At 56.1% G+C, this 18,281-nt stretch overlaps 1 protein-coding gene and 18 non-coding genes across 19 annotated transcripts; 10 read left to right on the top strand and 9 right to left on the bottom strand.

Moving 5' to 3' along the window:
- Positions 1-68: 68 nt before the first annotated feature.
- On the bottom strand, positions 69-150 carry TRNAS-GCU (transfer RNA serine (anticodon GCU)). The gene has a single exon. It is a non-coding gene; the product is annotated as a tRNA-Ser (tRNA).
- A 279-nt stretch (positions 151-429) lies between these two features.
- TRNAM-CAU (transfer RNA methionine (anticodon CAU)) lies at positions 430-502 on the bottom strand. The gene has a single exon. It is a non-coding gene; the product is annotated as a tRNA-Met (tRNA).
- A 133-nt stretch (positions 503-635) lies between these two features.
- TRNAS-GCU (transfer RNA serine (anticodon GCU)) lies at positions 636-717 on the top strand. Its single transcript has one exon. It is a non-coding gene; the product is annotated as a tRNA-Ser (tRNA).
- A 1,430-nt stretch (positions 718-2,147) lies between these two features.
- TRNAP-AGG (transfer RNA proline (anticodon AGG)) lies at positions 2,148-2,219 on the bottom strand. Its single transcript has one exon. It is a non-coding gene; the product is annotated as a tRNA-Pro (tRNA).
- A 281-nt stretch (positions 2,220-2,500) lies between these two features.
- Positions 2,501-2,582, top strand: TRNAS-CGA (transfer RNA serine (anticodon CGA)). Its single transcript has one exon. It is a non-coding gene; the product is annotated as a tRNA-Ser (tRNA).
- A 970-nt stretch (positions 2,583-3,552) lies between these two features.
- TRNAP-AGG (transfer RNA proline (anticodon AGG)) lies at positions 3,553-3,624 on the top strand. The gene has a single exon. It is a non-coding gene; the product is annotated as a tRNA-Pro (tRNA).
- A 291-nt stretch (positions 3,625-3,915) lies between these two features.
- TRNAA-UGC (transfer RNA alanine (anticodon UGC)) lies at positions 3,916-3,987 on the bottom strand. The gene has a single exon. It is a non-coding gene; the product is annotated as a tRNA-Ala (tRNA).
- A 255-nt stretch (positions 3,988-4,242) lies between these two features.
- TRNAP-CGG (transfer RNA proline (anticodon CGG)) lies at positions 4,243-4,314 on the bottom strand. Its single transcript has one exon. It is a non-coding gene; the product is annotated as a tRNA-Pro (tRNA).
- Positions 4,315-5,412: 1,098 nt separating this feature from the next.
- On the top strand, positions 5,413-5,484 carry TRNAA-CGC (transfer RNA alanine (anticodon CGC)). The gene has a single exon. It is a non-coding gene; the product is annotated as a tRNA-Ala (tRNA).
- Positions 5,485-6,039: 555 nt separating this feature from the next.
- On the bottom strand, positions 6,040-6,121 carry TRNAS-UGA (transfer RNA serine (anticodon UGA)). The gene has a single exon. It is a non-coding gene; the product is annotated as a tRNA-Ser (tRNA).
- A 269-nt stretch (positions 6,122-6,390) lies between these two features.
- On the bottom strand, positions 6,391-6,462 carry TRNAA-UGC (transfer RNA alanine (anticodon UGC)). The gene has a single exon. It is a non-coding gene; the product is annotated as a tRNA-Ala (tRNA).
- A 1,117-nt stretch (positions 6,463-7,579) lies between these two features.
- On the bottom strand, positions 7,580-7,661 carry TRNAS-CGA (transfer RNA serine (anticodon CGA)). Its single transcript has one exon. It is a non-coding gene; the product is annotated as a tRNA-Ser (tRNA).
- A 124-nt stretch (positions 7,662-7,785) lies between these two features.
- Positions 7,786-7,857, top strand: TRNAP-AGG (transfer RNA proline (anticodon AGG)). The gene has a single exon. It is a non-coding gene; the product is annotated as a tRNA-Pro (tRNA).
- Positions 7,858-8,215: 358 nt separating this feature from the next.
- TRNAA-UGC (transfer RNA alanine (anticodon UGC)) lies at positions 8,216-8,287 on the top strand. Its single transcript has one exon. It is a non-coding gene; the product is annotated as a tRNA-Ala (tRNA).
- Positions 8,288-8,579: 292 nt separating this feature from the next.
- TRNAP-AGG (transfer RNA proline (anticodon AGG)) lies at positions 8,580-8,651 on the bottom strand. Its single transcript has one exon. It is a non-coding gene; the product is annotated as a tRNA-Pro (tRNA).
- A 275-nt stretch (positions 8,652-8,926) lies between these two features.
- On the top strand, positions 8,927-8,998 carry TRNAA-UGC (transfer RNA alanine (anticodon UGC)). Its single transcript has one exon. It is a non-coding gene; the product is annotated as a tRNA-Ala (tRNA).
- Positions 8,999-9,577: 579 nt separating this feature from the next.
- TRNAT-AGU (transfer RNA threonine (anticodon AGU)) lies at positions 9,578-9,651 on the top strand. The gene has a single exon. It is a non-coding gene; the product is annotated as a tRNA-Thr (tRNA).
- Positions 9,652-10,267: 616 nt separating this feature from the next.
- TRNAS-GCU (transfer RNA serine (anticodon GCU)) lies at positions 10,268-10,349 on the top strand. The gene has a single exon. It is a non-coding gene; the product is annotated as a tRNA-Ser (tRNA).
- A 4,109-nt stretch (positions 10,350-14,458) lies between these two features.
- Positions 14,459-15,163, top strand: LOC146434389 (feather beta keratin-like). The gene has a single exon (XM_085065615.1). The coding sequence runs from the start codon at positions 14,474-14,476 to the stop codon at positions 14,759-14,761; it is 288 nt and encodes a 95-aa protein (XP_084921741.1). The 5' UTR covers positions 14,459-14,473; the 3' UTR covers positions 14,762-15,163.
- Positions 15,164-18,281: the final 3,118 nt, after the last annotated feature.

Here is an 18,281-nt window from a genome sequence, read left to right as displayed (position 1 = left end):
CTGGTCTCACTCTCGGCTCCTCATATCGTTTACCTACGGATGGAGAACGCGGGGCGGCAGCAAAATCCCGACGAGGGTGGGATTCGAACCCACGCGTGCAGAGCACAATGGATTAGCAGTCCATCGCCTTAACCACTCGGCCACCTCGTCCCGCCGCGCGCCGCTCGCACCTCCGCTCGCCCCGCGCCCGGCAGAGGTTCCTCTGCCACCCACCCCGTGCCCACGGGCATCGCTCGGCCCTGCGCGAACCGCCCGCCCAGCCGGGCCCGCCCTGTGCCAACCGCCCGCCGCGAGGGCAGGGCAGCGCACGCCGGAGCCGCCTGGCGCGGCCGCGGGCGTCAAAAAATGTCTGCATCGAAACAAACAAAAACAAAACAAAAAAAAAAAACAAAAAAGAAAGCAAAAAAAAAACCAGCACCCCAAAACTACTGCCCTCTCTGAGGCTCGAACTCAGGACCTTCAGATTATGAGACTGACGCGCTGCCTACTGCGCTAAGAGGGCGTTGTGGCGCTCCGAGCGCGCCGGGCCTGCAGCGGGCGAGGAGCAGCCAGGACCGGGACAGGCCCCGGGGCAGGGCGGGAAGGGCTGCGGCGGCTGCGTCAGGCCGGCAGGGGGCGACAGGGCCCTGCGGCGGGACGAGGTGGCCGAGTGGTTAAGGCGATGGACTGCTAATCCATTGTGCTCTGCACGCGTGGGTTCGAATCCCACCCTCGTCGGGATTTTGTTGCCGCTCGGAGGGACTCCCGGGGTGGCCTCAGATTCCTGCGGCTCAAGGGGACTCGGGGCGGGGTTAGGGGGTACCAGCAAGTGCCTGGTCTACCGTGGCATCTGTACCCTCCCCAGGGTCAGAAGTCACCGGAGCCCCCGCAGCAGCCCTGGATTTTGGGAAGGGGTTGGCAGGAGAAATTGAGGTAATGGTTAAAAGGCCAGCCAGTGTCCCGGTGTGGAGGGGCAGGAGGTCTTATCCAGGATTCATGGAAAAGAAAGCAGCCAGAAATCCTTACAAGAGCGATTAGTGTGGAAAGTGGCTGTTGAGCAGTCAGGCGATAACCTTCCGAAAGAAGAGTGCAACCGGGAAGCAAACTGGGACAAAGGAGGTGTGAAACCGTGGATGGATACCCTGGATACTGTGGGGAGTGTGGGCAGAGAAGGTATAGAAGGGCTTTTCCCATCTGAGTTGTGGGTGAATATGCCCGTTCATTGTGACTGGAAAAAAACCCAAAAAACCAACAAAGAAACGGCAAAAGGCAAAATACAACTCTCATCCTGCTTGTGGTGGGAGCCCAGAGGGGCAGAGGAAGGTGCCCTGGTCCCACACCACCCTGAGCCCTCACTGGCACCAGGATGCTGGGTGGTTCTAGGTGACCTGCCTGGAGAGGAATCCAAAAAGCTCCCTTCTCCCCACCCAGGGGGGATTAGCCCTTTCCTGTGGCTCACCCTGGTGTTGGACAGGTCTGGGCACCCCGGGGGAAGGTAGCTGAGATGCTGCCAGGTCCTTCCAGCCAGCCCTGCCAGGTAGGTAGGGCAGCCATGCCGAGGGGCACCAATCCTGCTGCTGACTGTGGGACTTGCAGGGGTCACAGGGCAAGGACAGGAGCGGGTCCTTGGTGGGAGGGATGCCTTGGTCATTGCTGAGTCCAGCAGGGGACTCTGGGGAGACTGAAATAATGTTTCAGTAAAAGTGTGCACCCAAATTGCTCTGAGTCAGCGTCATCATTGTGAGGGGCAAAGGGGGGGAGTGGGGAACCCCCAGCAGTGCCCCCAGCTCGGAGCAGGGAGGAAAAACAACCCCCCAGACCCAGGCACCACAGGAAGACAAATCCAGGATCTTCTGTTCACCAGACTGGCACTTTGACCAGCTGAGCCATGGCGCCCACCGGCCCCACTGCCAGGGGTGCCCCACGGCCACAGACACAGCCCTTTCCAGCCCATTCCATCCCGCTGCCACCACAAAAACAGGATCACTCTGTAGGACTTATGGTTTGGGACACCAGACACAGGGCACAGCCCCGTGTGACACTCTGTGTGCCACGCTAAGCTCAAAGCCTCGGCCCTGCGGGTGTCCCTGAGAGGTAAAAGTCGATGGCAGAGTCCGCCGGGCTCTGCACCGGCCAGGCGGGAGCAGGGTGGTGATGCCCAAAAAGAAGGGCTCGTCCGGGATTTGAACCCGGGACCTCTCGCACCCTAAGCGAGAATCATACCCCTAGACCAACGAGCCGGGGTGCAGTGCCGCCCCCGCGCCCCGCCCCAGCCCGGCCCGGCCGCTGTGCGACGCCGCTCGGACACGGGGAGCGCACCGGGGCTGCTCGCTGAGCACGGGGCGCGCCCGCGGCCCCGCCGGCACACTGCGGCACCAGCGCGCTGCCCGCACGGCCCGGACGGCCCGGACAGCCCGGACATGCCGGACATGCCGGACATCCGCACACTGCCCCGCACACCCGCACCCCGCGGCGCTGCCCGCACCGGAGACTGCGGTGTTCCCGCGCCGCGGGGTTCGGGGCTGTGATGGCCGAGGGGTGAAGGCGTTGGACTCGAAATCCAATAGGGGTTCCCTGCACAGGTTCGAATCCTGCTCACAGCGATGGATTTTACCCAACGCCCGGATAACCACGCTGGGGTTCCCAGGAGGAGCTGATACGGGAGCATCATTGGCAGCCAGAGCAACGCCAGCCCTACCCTTGCTTCTCCCTCCCAGTGCCCCAGGCAGGGACTTTGATGATCCCCCAGTTCTCCAGGTTTTGCAGACCTGAAACAGGTGAGGAGAAAGATACTGAGGGGAGTGTCAGGGGGAGGTGGAACACTTCCCCAGGATGCTGAGTGGATTCTCCCTCATCACCCTGTCCCACATCCTTGGGGGAGCAGTGCACCCCAGCTCATTAGTCTGGGTGTTCGATTCTCATTTAGAGTGCAAGAGGTCCTGGATTCAGCTCCTGGATGAGTCTGCCTTTTTGGCATCCACCACCCTCCTACTGAGCTGTTCCCCCCAGCATTGATGTACACCCAGAGAGATGACCTGAGTGCCGTGGGGAAGGGAAAAAAGGCCTCCTGTGCCCTGCAGCCTCCAGGCAGGATAGGGAAATAGCTATGACATTTTTAACGACCTTGGGATGCCAGAACACAGCACCAGGCCTTTCCTGGGGAGCTCTGGCAGCCCCAGATCCATCAGGGAAGGCATTGAGAAGGCATAAGAATGAATGCTGGGGGCTGATCTGAGCTACATCTTCCTCCTCCAGCAGCACCTTGCTGCCAGTCCTTTGCACTCCATCCTTTCCACGGGGATGTACCCACCAGGAAGGGTCACCCTCCACCCTGGGGATGGTGGGTGGTCAAAAGCAAGGGCTCATCCAGGAGCTGAACCCAGGACCTCTTGCATCCTGACTGAGAATCATACCCCTGTACCAATGAGCCAGGGTGACCCCCTGTGCCCCCCACCCTGTGCAGGCAGAGCCCTGAGTGGCAGCATGTCCCTGGAGCAGCGTTTTCCCGGGCAGCAGGGAAGTGTCCGGGGTGTCCCGGCACAGAATTGGGGTGCAGGGCAAGGTGCACATGGCGGCTCGTTGGTCTAGGGGTATGATTCTCGCTTAGGGTGCGAGAGGTCCCGGGTTCAACTCCCGGACGAGCCCTTCTTTTGGGCACTCACTGCCCTCCTGCCACCTGGCTGTCCCCCCAAACCCCAGGGGTCACCCCAAGGGACACCCCGAGCCCTTTGGGGAAGGGACACCGGGTGTTCTCACACCCCACAGCACCTGGGCAGGGTGGGGAATCTCTGCTGGCATTTGCCCATTGCCTTGGGGTGTCAGGAGGCAATGCCAGGTCAGCCGTGCCTGCAGGCAGCCCCAGGGATTTTTGGGGAATCTGAGGTTCTCTGGCAGCCCTGCATCCATCCGGGAGGGGTCTGGAGATGCAAAAGGACGTGGAGATGCTGGGGGTTGATCCCAGGGCCTCTTGCATGCAAAGCAAGCGCTCTTCCGCTGAGCTACATCCCCCTGCGCAAGATCAGGGGAGTTGGCAAAGTCCCCTTGCCCCCACCGCTGCCTGACTCTGTCCCCAGGGCTCCAAATCTCACTGTCACAGGTTGGACTCCAGCCTCCCCATCGCTGCCTCCACGGGCTCAATCCGGGTTTAGGGATGTGCCCACCCAAAAAGCAGTGCTCATCTCCTCTGTCTGCAGGCACCACTGTCCTCCCACTACCCTGGCCCTGCTCCCGCCACACCCCCAGGCACGTGGGTGCCCAAAAGAAGGGCTCGTCCGGGAGTTGAACCCGGGACCTCTCGCACCCGAAGCGAGAATCATACCCCTAGACCAACGAGCCAGATGATCTGGATGAGCAGGAAACCCTTTGTTCAGTTTCAGGACTTGCGGAACTGGCTGTGGTGAGATGGGACCTGTGGCAGCTCAGCTTGTCCTTGATGGATGGCCACAGTTGAGAAGTTGCTCTCGTTCTTCCCTGGCTGTGGGGATGTCACCTGGTCATATGTAGCAGGATGCTCTGCCTGGAATGGGGGAAACAACTCAGACAATGCCCTATTTCCAAAATTATCAGTGTTAAATGAAGAAAAAGAGGTCACACTGCTTTTGGTGTTAAATAAAGCTGAAACCAGCCTGACTCATCAATCCCAAAGTTAAACATCCTGATACTGAGATGAACATACAGTAGATCTATAAAGGAAAAAACAAGTAATATTATTGATAACTTTACCTGGAGCTGGCACAGCTGGCCTGGACATATCTGACTGACAGTTCATCCCTTTATACTATAAAACCTCAGTCCCAAATTTTAATGGCAGAGTCTTCTGACAGATCCCTTCTTGAAGTGTATGTGTAAAGATACCCCCCTGGAGTGGGGATACTTCTCAATGTCACTGCTTGAGACTGAGCCAAAGAGATTTGCCCCCAGTCATTGGTCTGGGTGAGAAACATCAACCTCTACTTGATATTTGTTTTTGTTACCTTTAATACATTTGCATTAATGTAATTGTTTCAATATTGCTTCATAGTGCACTATATTGTAATAGTTGTTACAGATCCTATATTGTGTTGTAAATAATTCTGATTAAGATCTTTTTTGTCTAATCATAATAAAAATAATATGTATTTATATATCTGCTTTATCTTTAATCCTGCAGGATAAAGCTATGTAAGGGTTCAATTACACTTATATAATATTTTAGAGATAAACCACTGACAAAATCTGAGGTTACAATTGGACTCAGCCACACCCAGGCCTCTCTTTGAAAAGTTTAGAAAGCCAGGGGGTCCTGTCTGCACCTCATGATTCAGTGGGAGTTTCTAAACTTTGTCTGAAGCTCACACACAGCACCTGGCTATGGGCTGCACTACCTGGTTTTAAAATGGGGCCAGGAGGAGCAGGGGGCTCAGCAGGACCCCCAGGTGAGGGGAGTCACAGGCAGGGGATGTAGCTCAGCGGGAGAGCGCTTGCTTCGCATGTAAGAGGCCCTGGGTTCAACCCCCAGCATCTCCAGCTTTTTTGCCTCCTCAAACCCACCTCTTTCTCAGGCCAGTGGTGATAAAATTCACATCTACCTCTGGAAGGGCTCTCCAAAGCTGGGGGATGCACCATGGCATCCCCCTGAGGCTGCAGTAGCAGCCTGGCCCCCCACTCTGCTATCCCCCACTGCCCTGACAGCTTCCATCCCCATCTCCTTCCCCATGCAGGAGGGGACCAGCTCTGGCCATGGCTGAGCTGTGCCTGTGCCCATGGCTGCCAGGCAACACCTTGCTCCTGTGCAGTGATGGGACCATCCCAGCCCAGGGGCTGCCCAGCTGGGGACACTGTCCGTGCCCTCTGTGCTGGGTAGTGCCACCCCATCCATGCCCTGATGCTGCAGGGGCAATGCCTGGCCACAGGTGCCCAAAAAAAAGGGCCACTCAGGAGGAGATCCCAGAGTCCCCAAGCCCACTGATGCCCAGTGCAAGAAAACTGCCCTTTCCTTTTTGATGCTCTCCAAGCTATCAAAATCCCAAGGGATGGGGTCACCCTTGCACCTCAGCCCATCCAGCCGTGGGGAAAACCTATCGCTGTGAGCAGGATTCGAACCTGCGCAGGGAATCCCTATTGGATTTCAAGTCCAACGCCTTCACCCCTCGGCCATCACAGCCCTTGGTGTCCCCTGCTCTGGTAAGGACAGCCAGGGACACCCCGTTTTGTCCCAGGCTCTGCTGTCCCCCAGCCTGGTGTCAGGGCTCTGCTCAGCCCCACTGCCCACACATGGAGGGTTGGGAAAAGGGAACATACAGGGATGTGATTTTTCATATTTACTTGATGGCTGGAAAAAATTCAGGTGCCTTGGCCATGAGACAAGGCAGCACAGGGAAGCATCCTCCAAGGATGCCCAGGGGTACAGCAGCTCTTGTAGGGAAAAAGACATGGAGATGCTGGGGGTTGATCCCAGGGCATCTTGCATGCAAAGCAAGCGCTCTCCCGCTGAGCTACATCCCCTGTGCAAGGCAGGGAGAGGGGCTGGCTGAGTTCCCTCACCTCTGGGCACACACTGCCAGACTCAGGGGTCCATCCTGCCCACCCAGCCCTTTGTGCCAGGGCCCTGGTTATGCCATGGTCCCATGTGCCAGCCTAGGAAGGTGGGTGCCCAAAAGGTGGGCTCATCCAGGAGCTGAATCCAGGACCTCTCACACCCTAAGTGAGAATCAAGCCCCAGACCTGTGCCCCACAATTCTGGGAGTTGAGGAGGGTGGCTGATGCTGCCTTTTGCCCCTGCCACAGCCTGGAACAGCGAAATCCATCTTGCAGTGCCCAGGATGGGGGGCCAGCATTTGGAAGTGTCCATGGTGCACAACTTCCCTAAATCCAGTGGCCACAGGGGCAGGTGGACCATGGGGACAGTGGGGACTCCTGGGCACCACCCTGCCCTGCACAGGGGGATGGATGTAGCTCAGTGGGAGAGTGCTTGCTTTGCATGCAAGAGGTCCTGGATCAATCCCTAGTATTTCCATGTCCTTTTGCCTCCCCACAGACCCCTACCTGCTGGCTGTGGGGCTGACAGAGCCTTGCAGAGACCCCAAAAAGCTCTGGTGCTGCCTCCAGGCATGGCTGGCTCAGGAGTGGGGCCCACCGTGGGTGCCCACACTCCATGCCTGCCCCCGAGCTGCCCCACTCACCCTGCCCAGCCCCAAGCTGCAGTGACTGGAGGGGAACAAGGGGAAGATCCCAAAGAGTCTGTACCTCCAGAGAAAAACAAGACAGGTTCTGCCCAAAGGGACAATTCCTCTGGGAGTGGGACACAGGTGTCCTCACATCTGAAAGTGGAAACATGCCCCAAGCCTGCATTGTTGGGCCCCTTGGCCCCACTGCCCTGGGCTTGGTGTGAGGCAAGCTGGCTCTTGGGTAAAAGGAAATACACCCATCCCTGGCCCCTGGGATCCCAGCCTCTCCTGGTGCTCCCCACCCTGTCGGATGGGAGGATTTCCCCTGTCCCCAGAGCAAGCGGTCCATGGCTTCCCATGCTCTAGGATGCTCCATATTTACTGGTGCAGGAGGGGAAGGGTTAGATGGCGTAAAAGCCACAGGGGTCAGTTCCCATCCAGGCAGGTAAAACCATCGCTGTGAGCAGGATTCGAACCTGCGCAGGGAACCCCTATTGGATTTCGAGTCCAACGCCTTCACCCCTCGGCCATCACAGCCCGGCACCGCCACCCGCCCCACTCCCTGGCCCGGCCGCGGGCAGCGCCGCGTTTTCCCGGCAGCAGGGAAGTGTTTGGGATGTCCCGGGACAGAGCGGGGGGGGCAGGACACCCTGCGCGCCCCGGCTCGTTGGTCTAGGGGTATGATTCTCGCTTAGGGTGCGAGAGGTCCCGGGTTCAAATCCCGGACGAGCCCTTCTTTTAGCCCACCCACCCTACTAGCCCTTCTTTTAGCCCACCGCCACACGCTGCAAACGTGGCCTCACTGTCGCATCGCCACCTCCGCCCCGCCCTGCAGTGCAGCTTGCGGCCACAACCACCCACAGCTTCGCTCGGCCTCTCGCATCGCCTCTGTGCTCAGAACGCCACCTCCCTGCTCTGCCCCGCAGTTATTCCCCCATTCAAACCCCTCGCCAGCCCCGTGACACCTGAGGGATCCCCAGTGCCTGCAAAACCCTGAACCCGCTTTCCCCAGCTCGGCAGGCAGGGCTAGGCAGCAGAGACAGGGATTTCCTCCGAAAGAGGAGAACGCCGGGGGGCGTAGCTGATGGCAGGGGAATGTAGCTCAGCGGAAGAGCGCTTGCTTTGCATGCAAGAGGCCCTGGGATCAACCCCCAGCATCTCCACGTCCTTTTGCCTCTCCAGACCCCTCCCGGATGGATGCAGGGCTGCCAGAGAACCTCAGATTCCCCTAAAAATCCCTGGGGCTGCCTGCGGGCACGGCTGACCTGGCATTGCCTCCTGGCACCCCAAGGCAATGGGCAAATGCCAGCAGAGATTCCCCACCCTGCCCAGGTGCTGTGGGGTGTGAGGACACCCGGTGTCCCTTCCCCAAAGGGCTCGGGGTGTCCCTTGGGGTGACCCCCGGGGTTTGGGGGAGCAGCCGGGTGGCAGGAGGGCAGTGAGTGCCCAAAAGAAGGGCTCGTCCGGGAGTTGAACCCGGGACCTCTCGCACCCTAAGCGAGAATCATACCCCTAGACCAACGAGCCGCCATGTGCACCTTGCCCTGCACCCCAATTCTGTGCCGGGACACCCCGGACACTTCCCTGCTGCCCGGGAAAACGCTGCTCCAGGGACATGCTGCCACTCAGGGCTCTGCCTGCACAGTGACACCACACACACACACACAGCCACCCAAACCTGCACAGCCTGCACAGCTCTCACACACGGAACAACTCCCACTGCCCGCTCTGCTCACTGCACTCCCCCTTCCCTGCCCACCGCAGCAGCCCAAGCACCGACAGCCAGGGCAGAGCCTGTGCCAGGGGATGTAGCTCAGCGGGAGAGCGCTTGCTTTGCATGCAAGAGGCCCTGGGATCAACCCCCAGCATCTCCATGTCCTTTTGCCTCTCCAGACCCCTCCCTGATGGATGCAGGGCTGCCAGAGACCCCCAAGTCCCTCAGGAAAACCCTGGGGCTGCCTGTGGGCACAGCTGATCTGGAATTGCCTTCTGGCATCCCAAGGCAGGCAGCGAGGAAATGCCAGCAGAGATTTTCCCCCTTGCCCAGGTGCTGCAGGGTTTGGAGGCACCTGGTGTAACAGACATGGGGCTTGGGGTGTCTCTGGGGGTGACCATTGGTGCTGGGGGGACCAGCCAGAGAGGGAGATTTGACTGAGGCTCTCAGTTCAGTGTAGGGTGGCAGCTGGCATGGCTGTGCCTGGGCAAGGGCAGGGGGCAGTGTGTCCTTGTAGGGCTTGGTTATCCCCAAAACCAGCTGGGGCTGTTTATGGGATACATTGGGCTCCCTGTTCCAGGCCCTTGGGTCACCACCAGGGGTTTTCCCAACAGCAAAAAGAGACGGGGTTTGCATCTGGCAGACCCCATACGTGGGGCAGCAGTGTGGGACAGATGGGGAGAGAGGTGGGCAGAAGGTCAGATGTTTTCAGGAGCACCCAGAGCCTTTGGGGCCAGTGGGCGCCATGGCTCAGCTGGTCAAAGCGCCTGTCTAGTAAACAGGAGATCCTGGGTTCGACTCCCAGTGGTGCCTCAGCCTGAAGGGCTATTTTTCCTCCCTGTCCCAAGCTGGGGGCACTGCTGGGGGTCTTTGTCCTGCTCTGAGCACTGTCAGTCCCCAGCACTCTGTCTCAGGTCACTCCACTCTAGGGGTGAAAAGTTTCCTTCTGCTTCCTCTCCCTTTTCTCCTCACAGCAGAGAGATAGCCCAAACTGCTGCCAGAAACCAGGGAATTTGGGAAATAAGAGGTACATTAGATGCTGTCTGGACCCCCATCATCTTCCCTATTACTTTGCACAGCTGGTGCTGAATCATGTAGGAAAATCCTCTGGACACAGGTTAGATGTGGGTGAGTAATGGAGATGCCTGGTGCACGCGTTTTCATGGCAAAAATAAATGCCACGCTGCCCTCTGCCACCCTCTGAACACACAAGGGAACAGGGAGAGGGGCAAATGAATCATAAATGCTTGCTTGACTTGCTGCCCTGCTGTGACAGGGGCTGCCAGGGCTCTGGCTTGCCCAAGGACACCCTGAAGAACCAGCTCCAGTTCTGCTGTCTGTAGTAAAAAAAAAAAAACAAAAAACCAATCTACTAAACAAAAAAAACCTGCTAAAAAATTGTGCTAAAAAAACGAAGCATACAACAGGGGACGAGGTGGCCGAGTGGTTAAGGCGATGGACTGCTAATCCATTGTGCTCTGCACGCGTGGGTTCGAATCCCACCCTCGTCGGGCGCCTGGCGACCCCTCTCTCAAGACCTGTATTTTGGTGCAGCCCCCGCAGTGTTCTCCTGCCCTGTGTGTTTTGCTCTGCTGTGCTCATCCTCTCCACTGATGAGGATGTGGCCAAGCAATGCCATGGCTTCAAGGCAAGGTGAGGATGCTCAGGCTTAGCTGCCCACACATTTTTGACCTTCCCTGTGGCTGTATTTCCTTCCCATGCCTTGGGGAGACATCTCTGGGGACCAGTGAGGAGCTGCTCCCCTCCATCAGCTTCTCCCCAGCCAGAAACCATGATCAGGATGCTGGAAAACACCAGCCCTGTCCCACTCCACTGCCGTGAGATGCTGCTGTGCTTGGTCAGCTCTGCCACCCCAGGAAAGGGGCATGACCCTGCCTGGACAGCCAGGTGTCCTGCAAGGGATCTGTGGGAGATTTCCAGGGAAAAATACATGGGTTTGGGTTCAGCCCTGGAGAGAGACCAGCCTGTAGCTGGAGATGGTGCAATGGGCCGGGGTGGTGTGTGCAGGGGTTTGGTGGTGCATGGCAGGGGGATTGCAGGGCACAGGCAGCCAGGAGAGGAGCCCCACTGACTCAAGGGACACCCTTGAAGCATGCCCTGGCACACGAATGTCCCTGTCCTGGTGAGCAGTGACAAGTCCCCCCGAAGGGAATGTGCCAGTGTGGAGCATCGGCCCACCCAGGGAGTCGGCAATTACAGGGACCATGTGGCAGCACGGAACTGGATCACCTGCAGCCCCGGGACAGCGCCTGGCAGCCCGAGCCTGGCTCTCCCAGTGGCACCGGCTGGGCTCCTCTCCTGGGCTGCACACAGTGGCCCTGGAGCACCCCGAGTCTGCCCCGACAAGGACACAGGCAGCCAGGATGCTCTATGCCTGGCTCTGGCTGCATCAGGATTCTGCCTGCTGGCACTGGGGTGTCCCACTCATCCATCAGCCATCTGGGAGTGCTCCCTGCCTGTCCTGCTGCCGGGAGGCAAGCCCTGGGTGAGCACCCTGCATGCAGACATTCCTTGGAGATGGGATGCTCTAGGTCTGTTGCTGCTCCAAGATGTGCCCTTGCCTTTGGCTTTCAGGAGAAATTTTAGGACAGGGGCAAGCTCCAGCCAGTCTCAGACACATCCAGCCCTTGGGATATTGGAAATCAAAATGCAAAGTGGGGAAATTGGAGCTGCAAAGCACTGCTGGGGCTGGTGATAGGAAGAAAAACACATGGATTATTGATCCTGGTGTCCATTTCTAGTGTGCTTAGCTGCAGGAAGGGGCAAGGCTGAGGTGGCCACACATCCTGGATGCATGCAGAAGTTAAGAAAATGGGTCTGACATGTTTGGTTTGGTTTGAGGTTCCTCCAGAGTAAGTCACATCTCAAGCAGAAAGTGCTCATTCCCTGAAATGAATAGGGGATGGAAAATTCAGTCCTTGTTTATCACCCAAACAGCTGCCATTTCCCCTATGATTTTCCTTTTTAAAAATTCATTCATTACACAAGTCTGATTATTTTAACTTCCTGACGTGTGCCTTTTGTTTCCCCTGCTGTCTTTTCCAGAAAAAGGACTTGTTTCAGTCCACAGATCTGCTCACATTCAACAACATCCCCCTCTGAGTGCCCCACTTCTTTTATCCCAAGCATCGCTGCATCCATGGATATTATTCTGGGACAATATCCAGAATGGTCCAATGTGAGCAGAATATCAAGGACTTGAACAGGATTTCAAAATTGAAACACAGAGTGAGGCTGCAGTTCAGAAGATCCCAGTCTGTGCCTTGAAGTCTGGAAAGGAGTCACTCACTCAGCTGTTTTCCTGAGATCATGGGAGTGCACAGAGGCACATTAAAAAAAAAAAAAAAAGAGATGGAAACTGATCAGTGAAGGGAAAGAAAACCTGACTGGTAGAAGAAGGGTTTAATTCTGGCTGTGAGTCTAAGGTGCACTTGTGGCATTGATTTATTATTCAAACATGGTGCAAAAAGCAGCACAGTAAAGCTTAAACTTAAAACCTCATCTTTTCCTGCTCACCAAGTCTCCATTTAGGAAATTATGAATTATGAACCCACAGCCTCCTGCCTTACCCCAGGAGCTGCCAGGTTCCTTCTCCCTGAAGCATGTGTCCTCCGCTGCACCTCGGAAAACCTGACTGCCTTTTCCCCCTTTGAGAATGATGTTTAAAAATAGCTGAGCTTGACCCCACAACCTTGGAAAGGGTTTTTTTTTGCCCTGACAGGCAGGTCAGGGAGGAGTCACCAGAGACCATTCAGTGAGATCCACCTTGGCCAAGTCATCCCAAGAACTAAAATGACCCCCCAAACCCCACGAGGCATGTCTTTGACAGGATGCTGACAGCTCCACAAATTCGTAGTACATGAGTCCTGATATTGCCAGGGTTTATTCCAGGGCAGGAGATGTTTGTGCCGTCATCTGGGCTCTGCTGGTGTGAAATGAAAAGCCTTTTTCAAACTTTCCTTGCCCCTAGAGCTCATGATGGCTCATCATGGTCCTGCTTGGGACCACATCAGCAACTCCCTCTCCCCACTGTGGGGGTGATTCACCTTTAAGTGCAGGTTGGGATGGTTGGGATGTTTAGTAGCTAACAGGATTCCAGTAGAGCAATCCGGTGTCACAGCACAGCCTGTAATTACTGTAATTAACCCTGTCTTGACGATGTCACTCCATCACGAGGAAGGACACCTGTGACCTTCTGGCTCACTGCTACTACCCTATGCAACGAGCAGGATGGAAGGGATTTTGGAAGTAAAAAATCCCTTCCCTGCACAAAATCAGCCAGTTTAGGTGCGTGTCACCTGTGGGGGTGGACTTCAGAGCCCATGATCACTTTGCTTTTAAAATCTGATGTGCCTTCCAAGCAGGACCTCTCCAGGTGTGAGGATTAATAACAAAAAATAAAAAGAAAATCCTCTAAGCGCATCCAAACCCATAACAAATTGCTCATGCTGGGCTAGGTCAGGTGCCTGTGTCCACATCACTCATACCAAGCACCCTGAGCCCTGCAGCCCCTCAGCTCTCCTGCCATCCATGAGACTCCTGGCACAGGATTTAACTCCAAATGGATGTTCCTTACATCCAGTTTACACCCTTGGTCTCACCTCAGGTGCACCAGGGAGGTGAATTGGTTGTGCTGAGAGGAAGGTGGGGATGCGTCTGCCCTAAATTCTGCTGAAACACTCTCCTGCCTGGTGGCATAAAGACCTAAAATATCCCTTGGCCTTAGGAAGGAAGGTAATTAATGCCTGTAGCCCGAATCATTTCAATCTTACTCAGTATTACATGGAAGCAAAACATAAGAGATGAAAGAGGGAACTGTTTAATCAGTCGGGGGAGCTTTCCAGGAGAAAACTGCTGGTTACTGGGGAGTTTCAGGCAGAAGGCATGCACCTGCCCCCCCAGGGGGCTGGGCCACCCTATAAAACTGTGGGGACAGTGCCTGGCCCCACCACCTGCTCCAGCTGCCACCGCTGCCACCTCCATCTGGGTAAGTCGAGACGGGCTCCATCCCCTTCCCTGCCTCCCTTCCAGCTGCAGAGGACACCGGGGAAGGGTGGATCTCTGCCCTAAAATGGGGAATACAAGGGGCTGCAGGATGCAGGGCTTGCAGGGTCTGCAACCACATAACCAGTTGCATCCTGCATGATACTCCTTTCTGAAGGAGAAAAATTAGAACAGGACATGCCTGCGTTGCAGGGATCGGTGTGTCCCTGTTTATGGAAGGGCATCACCACTATATTTTGGGATGGGAGAGCTCAGCTCACATCGTATTGATTTAAGTGGGTTTTGCTTCAAGCATCTTGTGAGCACCTTGCTTGCCAAAGGCTGCCTGTCAGCTTGGAGCTGGAGTGGGTTTGCTCTCTATTCCAGCACCTGGGATCCTCCAGCTCCCCCAGACCAACCTGCAGCTCAAACCAAACCCATCTTCCCGACTGGTTTATGGGGCGAGGGAGGGGGGAAGCCTTCCTTTGGCATTTCTAAACCCTCCAACCTCACCCTCCAGCTCGCTTTCCCGCACCTCTCATTCCGGGAGCCGCTGCGTGAGGGCTCAGCAGGGACACACCCTGCATTTACACCCCGGCTCTGGCTTTCAGGTGCACATCCTCGCCGAGCCATGTCCTGCTACGACCTGTGCCTGCCCTCCTCCTGCGGTCCCCGGCCCCTGGCCACCAGCTGCAACCAGCCCTGCTTCCGCCGCTGCGGGGACTCCACCGCCTTCATCCAGCCGCCCACGGTGGTGGTCACGCTGCCCGGGCCCATCCTCAGCTCCTTCCCGCAGAACACCACCGTGGGCTCCACGGCGTCGGCGGCGGTCGGGAGCTACCTGCGCTGCTGCGGCATCCCGGTGGGCTCCCGGGGGCTGGGCAAGGCGGGACTGCTGTGCCTGGGCAGCGGGCTGTAGGCTGTGCCCGGGGGGCTCCTCCTGCTGCCCGTGCCGGTGCTGTGGTCGGGAAGGATAAGAGCGACGCACCGAGAGTGGGGAAGAGGACTGAGGAGATTCTCCGGGGCTTGCCAGCAGTTCCCCCGGGAGGAGGGGAGCTGTGAGAGCTCATCACTCCAGACCACACCTCTGTACACCTTTTTCTCACTAAGTCTTTGTATTTCCGGCCAGCATTTGCTGCTGGGTGGGTAATAAATGCTTCTATCAGGCTGTAGATGGCAGATGATAGCCATGGGGTGGTGGGGCGAGGGGACACCTTGCAGGGATCAGCTTGTCCCATAACGGGGTTTATCCATTTCTGTATTGAGCGCTGGAAACGCACTTGTACTCTGAACTGGTTCACTCTCCTTCTTCTCATTAAAGACTTGCTACATCATAGCCTGAGTGTTGTGGAGTTCCTTGTTCTGGAGTCTGCAGGGGTCACCTCCTCTGGAGGCAGCTTGTTGCTGCAGGGGAGGTTTGTTCTTTGTCCAAAATGGGGGTTTCTGCTGCCCTGTGCTGACAGGAGTGTGTAGTTTGCTGGGATCAGCCTGAAGGCAGCTTTCTCAGCCTGGAAAGCTCTCTGCTGCCCCACGGCAAGCACCTGCTCAGGGAGGGAGGAATTCCCGCAGGAGCAGGCTTTATTGCCTGTTCCCTCAAGGAGCTGGGAACACGAAGGTTGGACATTTCAAAACGCCATTTACCCTGCATTTTGCAACGATTTTGGGGGTGGGGGACGGGACACTGAGCTGAGGAGGGTGGACATGGAGTCAGGAAAAAAAGGTAAAAGTGGGATTCTTGGGAGGATGGGAATCCTATGCCAAGCTCACCCAATGTTTACTGGGTGACAGTGAAGAGTAAAAAAGAAGAGACAATAATTGTTCCATGGATAGGGGACACAGGTGTCTCTGGAAGATGTCATGAATTGAGTAAAGCCTATTTTTAAGATGCTATGGCTCATCAGGCAGAACTTTTCAGCTGATGGAAGGAGGAATATGAGTATTTGCATAAAGCTTGTGAGTGTTTCTAATGAGGGATTATGCTGAGCTTAAAAGCCTGTTGGTCATCAAAAGCCTTTGACCAAGCTCAACTGGTTTTATTGCCCAGGAGAGCTTTGCAGAGGTGCTCCTAATTTGGAGTAAATTTACCTGGCAATTGCTCAGCAGCCAGAGCACCAGGAGAAGGGAGGTGTAGTTCCATATCCTTCTTCCAAGGACTGCTCAGATATTTTTATTCCAGCTCTGGAAATTGTCTGTAGAGATAGGGTGCAAAATTCTAAATAAAAAATTGCAAAAAGCATTGGAATTCCAGCAAAAGTTTTTTTTTGGAAGCTGTAGGCCTCTGGGCCTTGTGCAGCTGCCTTCCTCAAGCCTGCTGCACAGAACAGTCCAGCAGGGAGCAGGTGGACAGAATAATGACATTTTTATGTGGCTTTGCACTGAATGACTCCACTAGTGAGGTTATACAGATTTTAATTTGTTTTTTCTCTGAAAGTCCAGTGTCTCTGAAAATCTACACAAGTCCTTGATTTGTCTTGAAAATGTTGATGTCAGTGCAGACAGTCAGGGAAATGAGGACCTTGGTGCCTTTCAGGGCTCCCTGTCCTGAGGGACTGGGGACTCTGTCTCCCATGGGAGCCTTGAAACCTGCTGGGAGCCATGCATCCTTGGCTCCCAGCTCAAAAGCAGCCCTGAATTCACCACATTTCCCCCTCAAGCCAGCCCTCACCCAGGGCAGGACCCCCCAGACCTGCTGATCAGGCCCTGATCAGGTTTGTGTAGAGACAGTACAGCCAAAGGCTCTGGTGAGAAACAGGGAGCTACATAACAAGTCTGAGATGAAAAATAATGCTCAGCAGGTGGAAGCACATTGAGGGAAATAGCTGGGTCCTGGGATTTTGTCCCAGCATTGCCTACTTGCAGCTTGCAAACACAGCAGAAGCATTTCAAAGAGCCTGGAGTATAGCCCAGGTGTCACCCTCTGGCCATGCCTGTTGAGTTTCATGTCTCCTGCCCACCTTCCATCTTCCCTCAGCTGCTCCATGACCTTAGAGGAAACCTTGTCCTTGTGGTCACTCAGTATCCTCAGGCTCCTGAAGGACAGGTACCTTCCCACCCTGGGGATGGATGAGGTGGGAAGGAGAGGGGAAGTCATGATTTGAGGAGGAACAAGCACAGAGAGCTGTGATGGAAAAGGGGAGATTGCTGTGAACAGTAAGCCAGTGGGACCATTCAGAGGGGAGCCTTTGTCTGGGGAGGTTTAGGGTGGATATCAGGAAAAGGTTCTTCCCCAGAGGGTGCTGGGCACTGCCCAGGCTCTCCAGGGAATGAGCACAGCCTGAGGCTGCCAGAGCTCCAGGAGTGTTTGGACAATGCTGTCAGGGATGCACAGGGTGGGATTGTTGGGGTGTCTGTGCAGGGACAGGAGTAGGACTTAGGTGATCCTTATGGGATCCCTCCAATTCGGGATACTCCACATTTCTGTGGAAGCCCCAGGCAGCATGGCACTGGTGACAGGGCTGGAAGGATTGGCAGAGGCTGGATCATTGATGGATCAGCACAGAACATCAATCACTCTGTGGCTTCTCTGCACATCCAGGGGAGAAGACAAAACCCGTGGTGTCTCACAGCAGTGGGAGAGGATGAAGAGGCAAATCCACCCCCTGTGCCTTTACTGGGTTGCAAAAGGTGTAATTCCAGACCAGCACTGGGGCACTGGGCTGAGGGCAATGCTGGGAGGGTGAACTGCATCAACAGGCATCCTCCTCACCAGGGCAAGGACTGCTGGCCAGAGCACTTGGGGACACACCTGGAGCCAGTCTGGTGACAGACAGAGCCCCTGGAGCTGGGAGTGTGCAGGCATGGCAGGCAGAGGGATGGGAATTGTGTGGTGAATCCCTGGATGTGCTTCAAGGCCAGCTAGGAGGGGGCTTGAAACAACCTTCCAGACTGAGGAAGGGGACTGAAAGTGGTTGCGTGGCTAGGAGGAGAGGGAGGAGAGGGCAGCAGAGGCCATCCCACCCCTGACACCCCTGGATCGAGTGCAGGGCTCAGGGTGTTCTCCCTGCCATGCCTGGGGAGCCAGACAGGCAGTGGCTCTGCCAAGGGCTCTGGTTCTTCGCCAGGGCTGGAGATCCCATAGAGCAGGAAAATAACAGGCTGCCCACATATGTGAGTCACGGGGGGAAAAGCAGGCAAATCAAAAGGCAGAGGCATGATGATCTGGCCCTCCTGGTGCTCCCTGTGGGAATGGGGCTCACAAGACTTTCATCCTGCAGCCCTGTTGGCTCCACCAGCACTGTGTGTCACCCTGAGCCCTCATCATGGGCAGACATTGCTCCTGGCTGTCCTACATCCTGCTCTGAGCTCTTGCTGAGGAGAACAGCCCTCAGGGAGAGACAGGGATGAGCACAATGAAAGTGGAGCCCAGATCTCAATGGTTTGCAGGGTCTTGGGAGGGAATCTGAGTTTTAAACTCAAGAATTGTTTGATTAAACATCCTA

Source organism: Lichenostomus cassidix, chromosome 7, assembly GCF_008360975.1.
Source record: "Lichenostomus cassidix isolate B80296 chromosome 7, HeHo_3.0, whole genome shotgun sequence".
NCBI classification, from domain to species: Eukaryota; Metazoa; Chordata; class Aves; order Passeriformes; family Meliphagidae; genus Lichenostomus; species Lichenostomus cassidix.
This window is presented reverse-complemented; position numbering and strand designations above follow the sequence as displayed.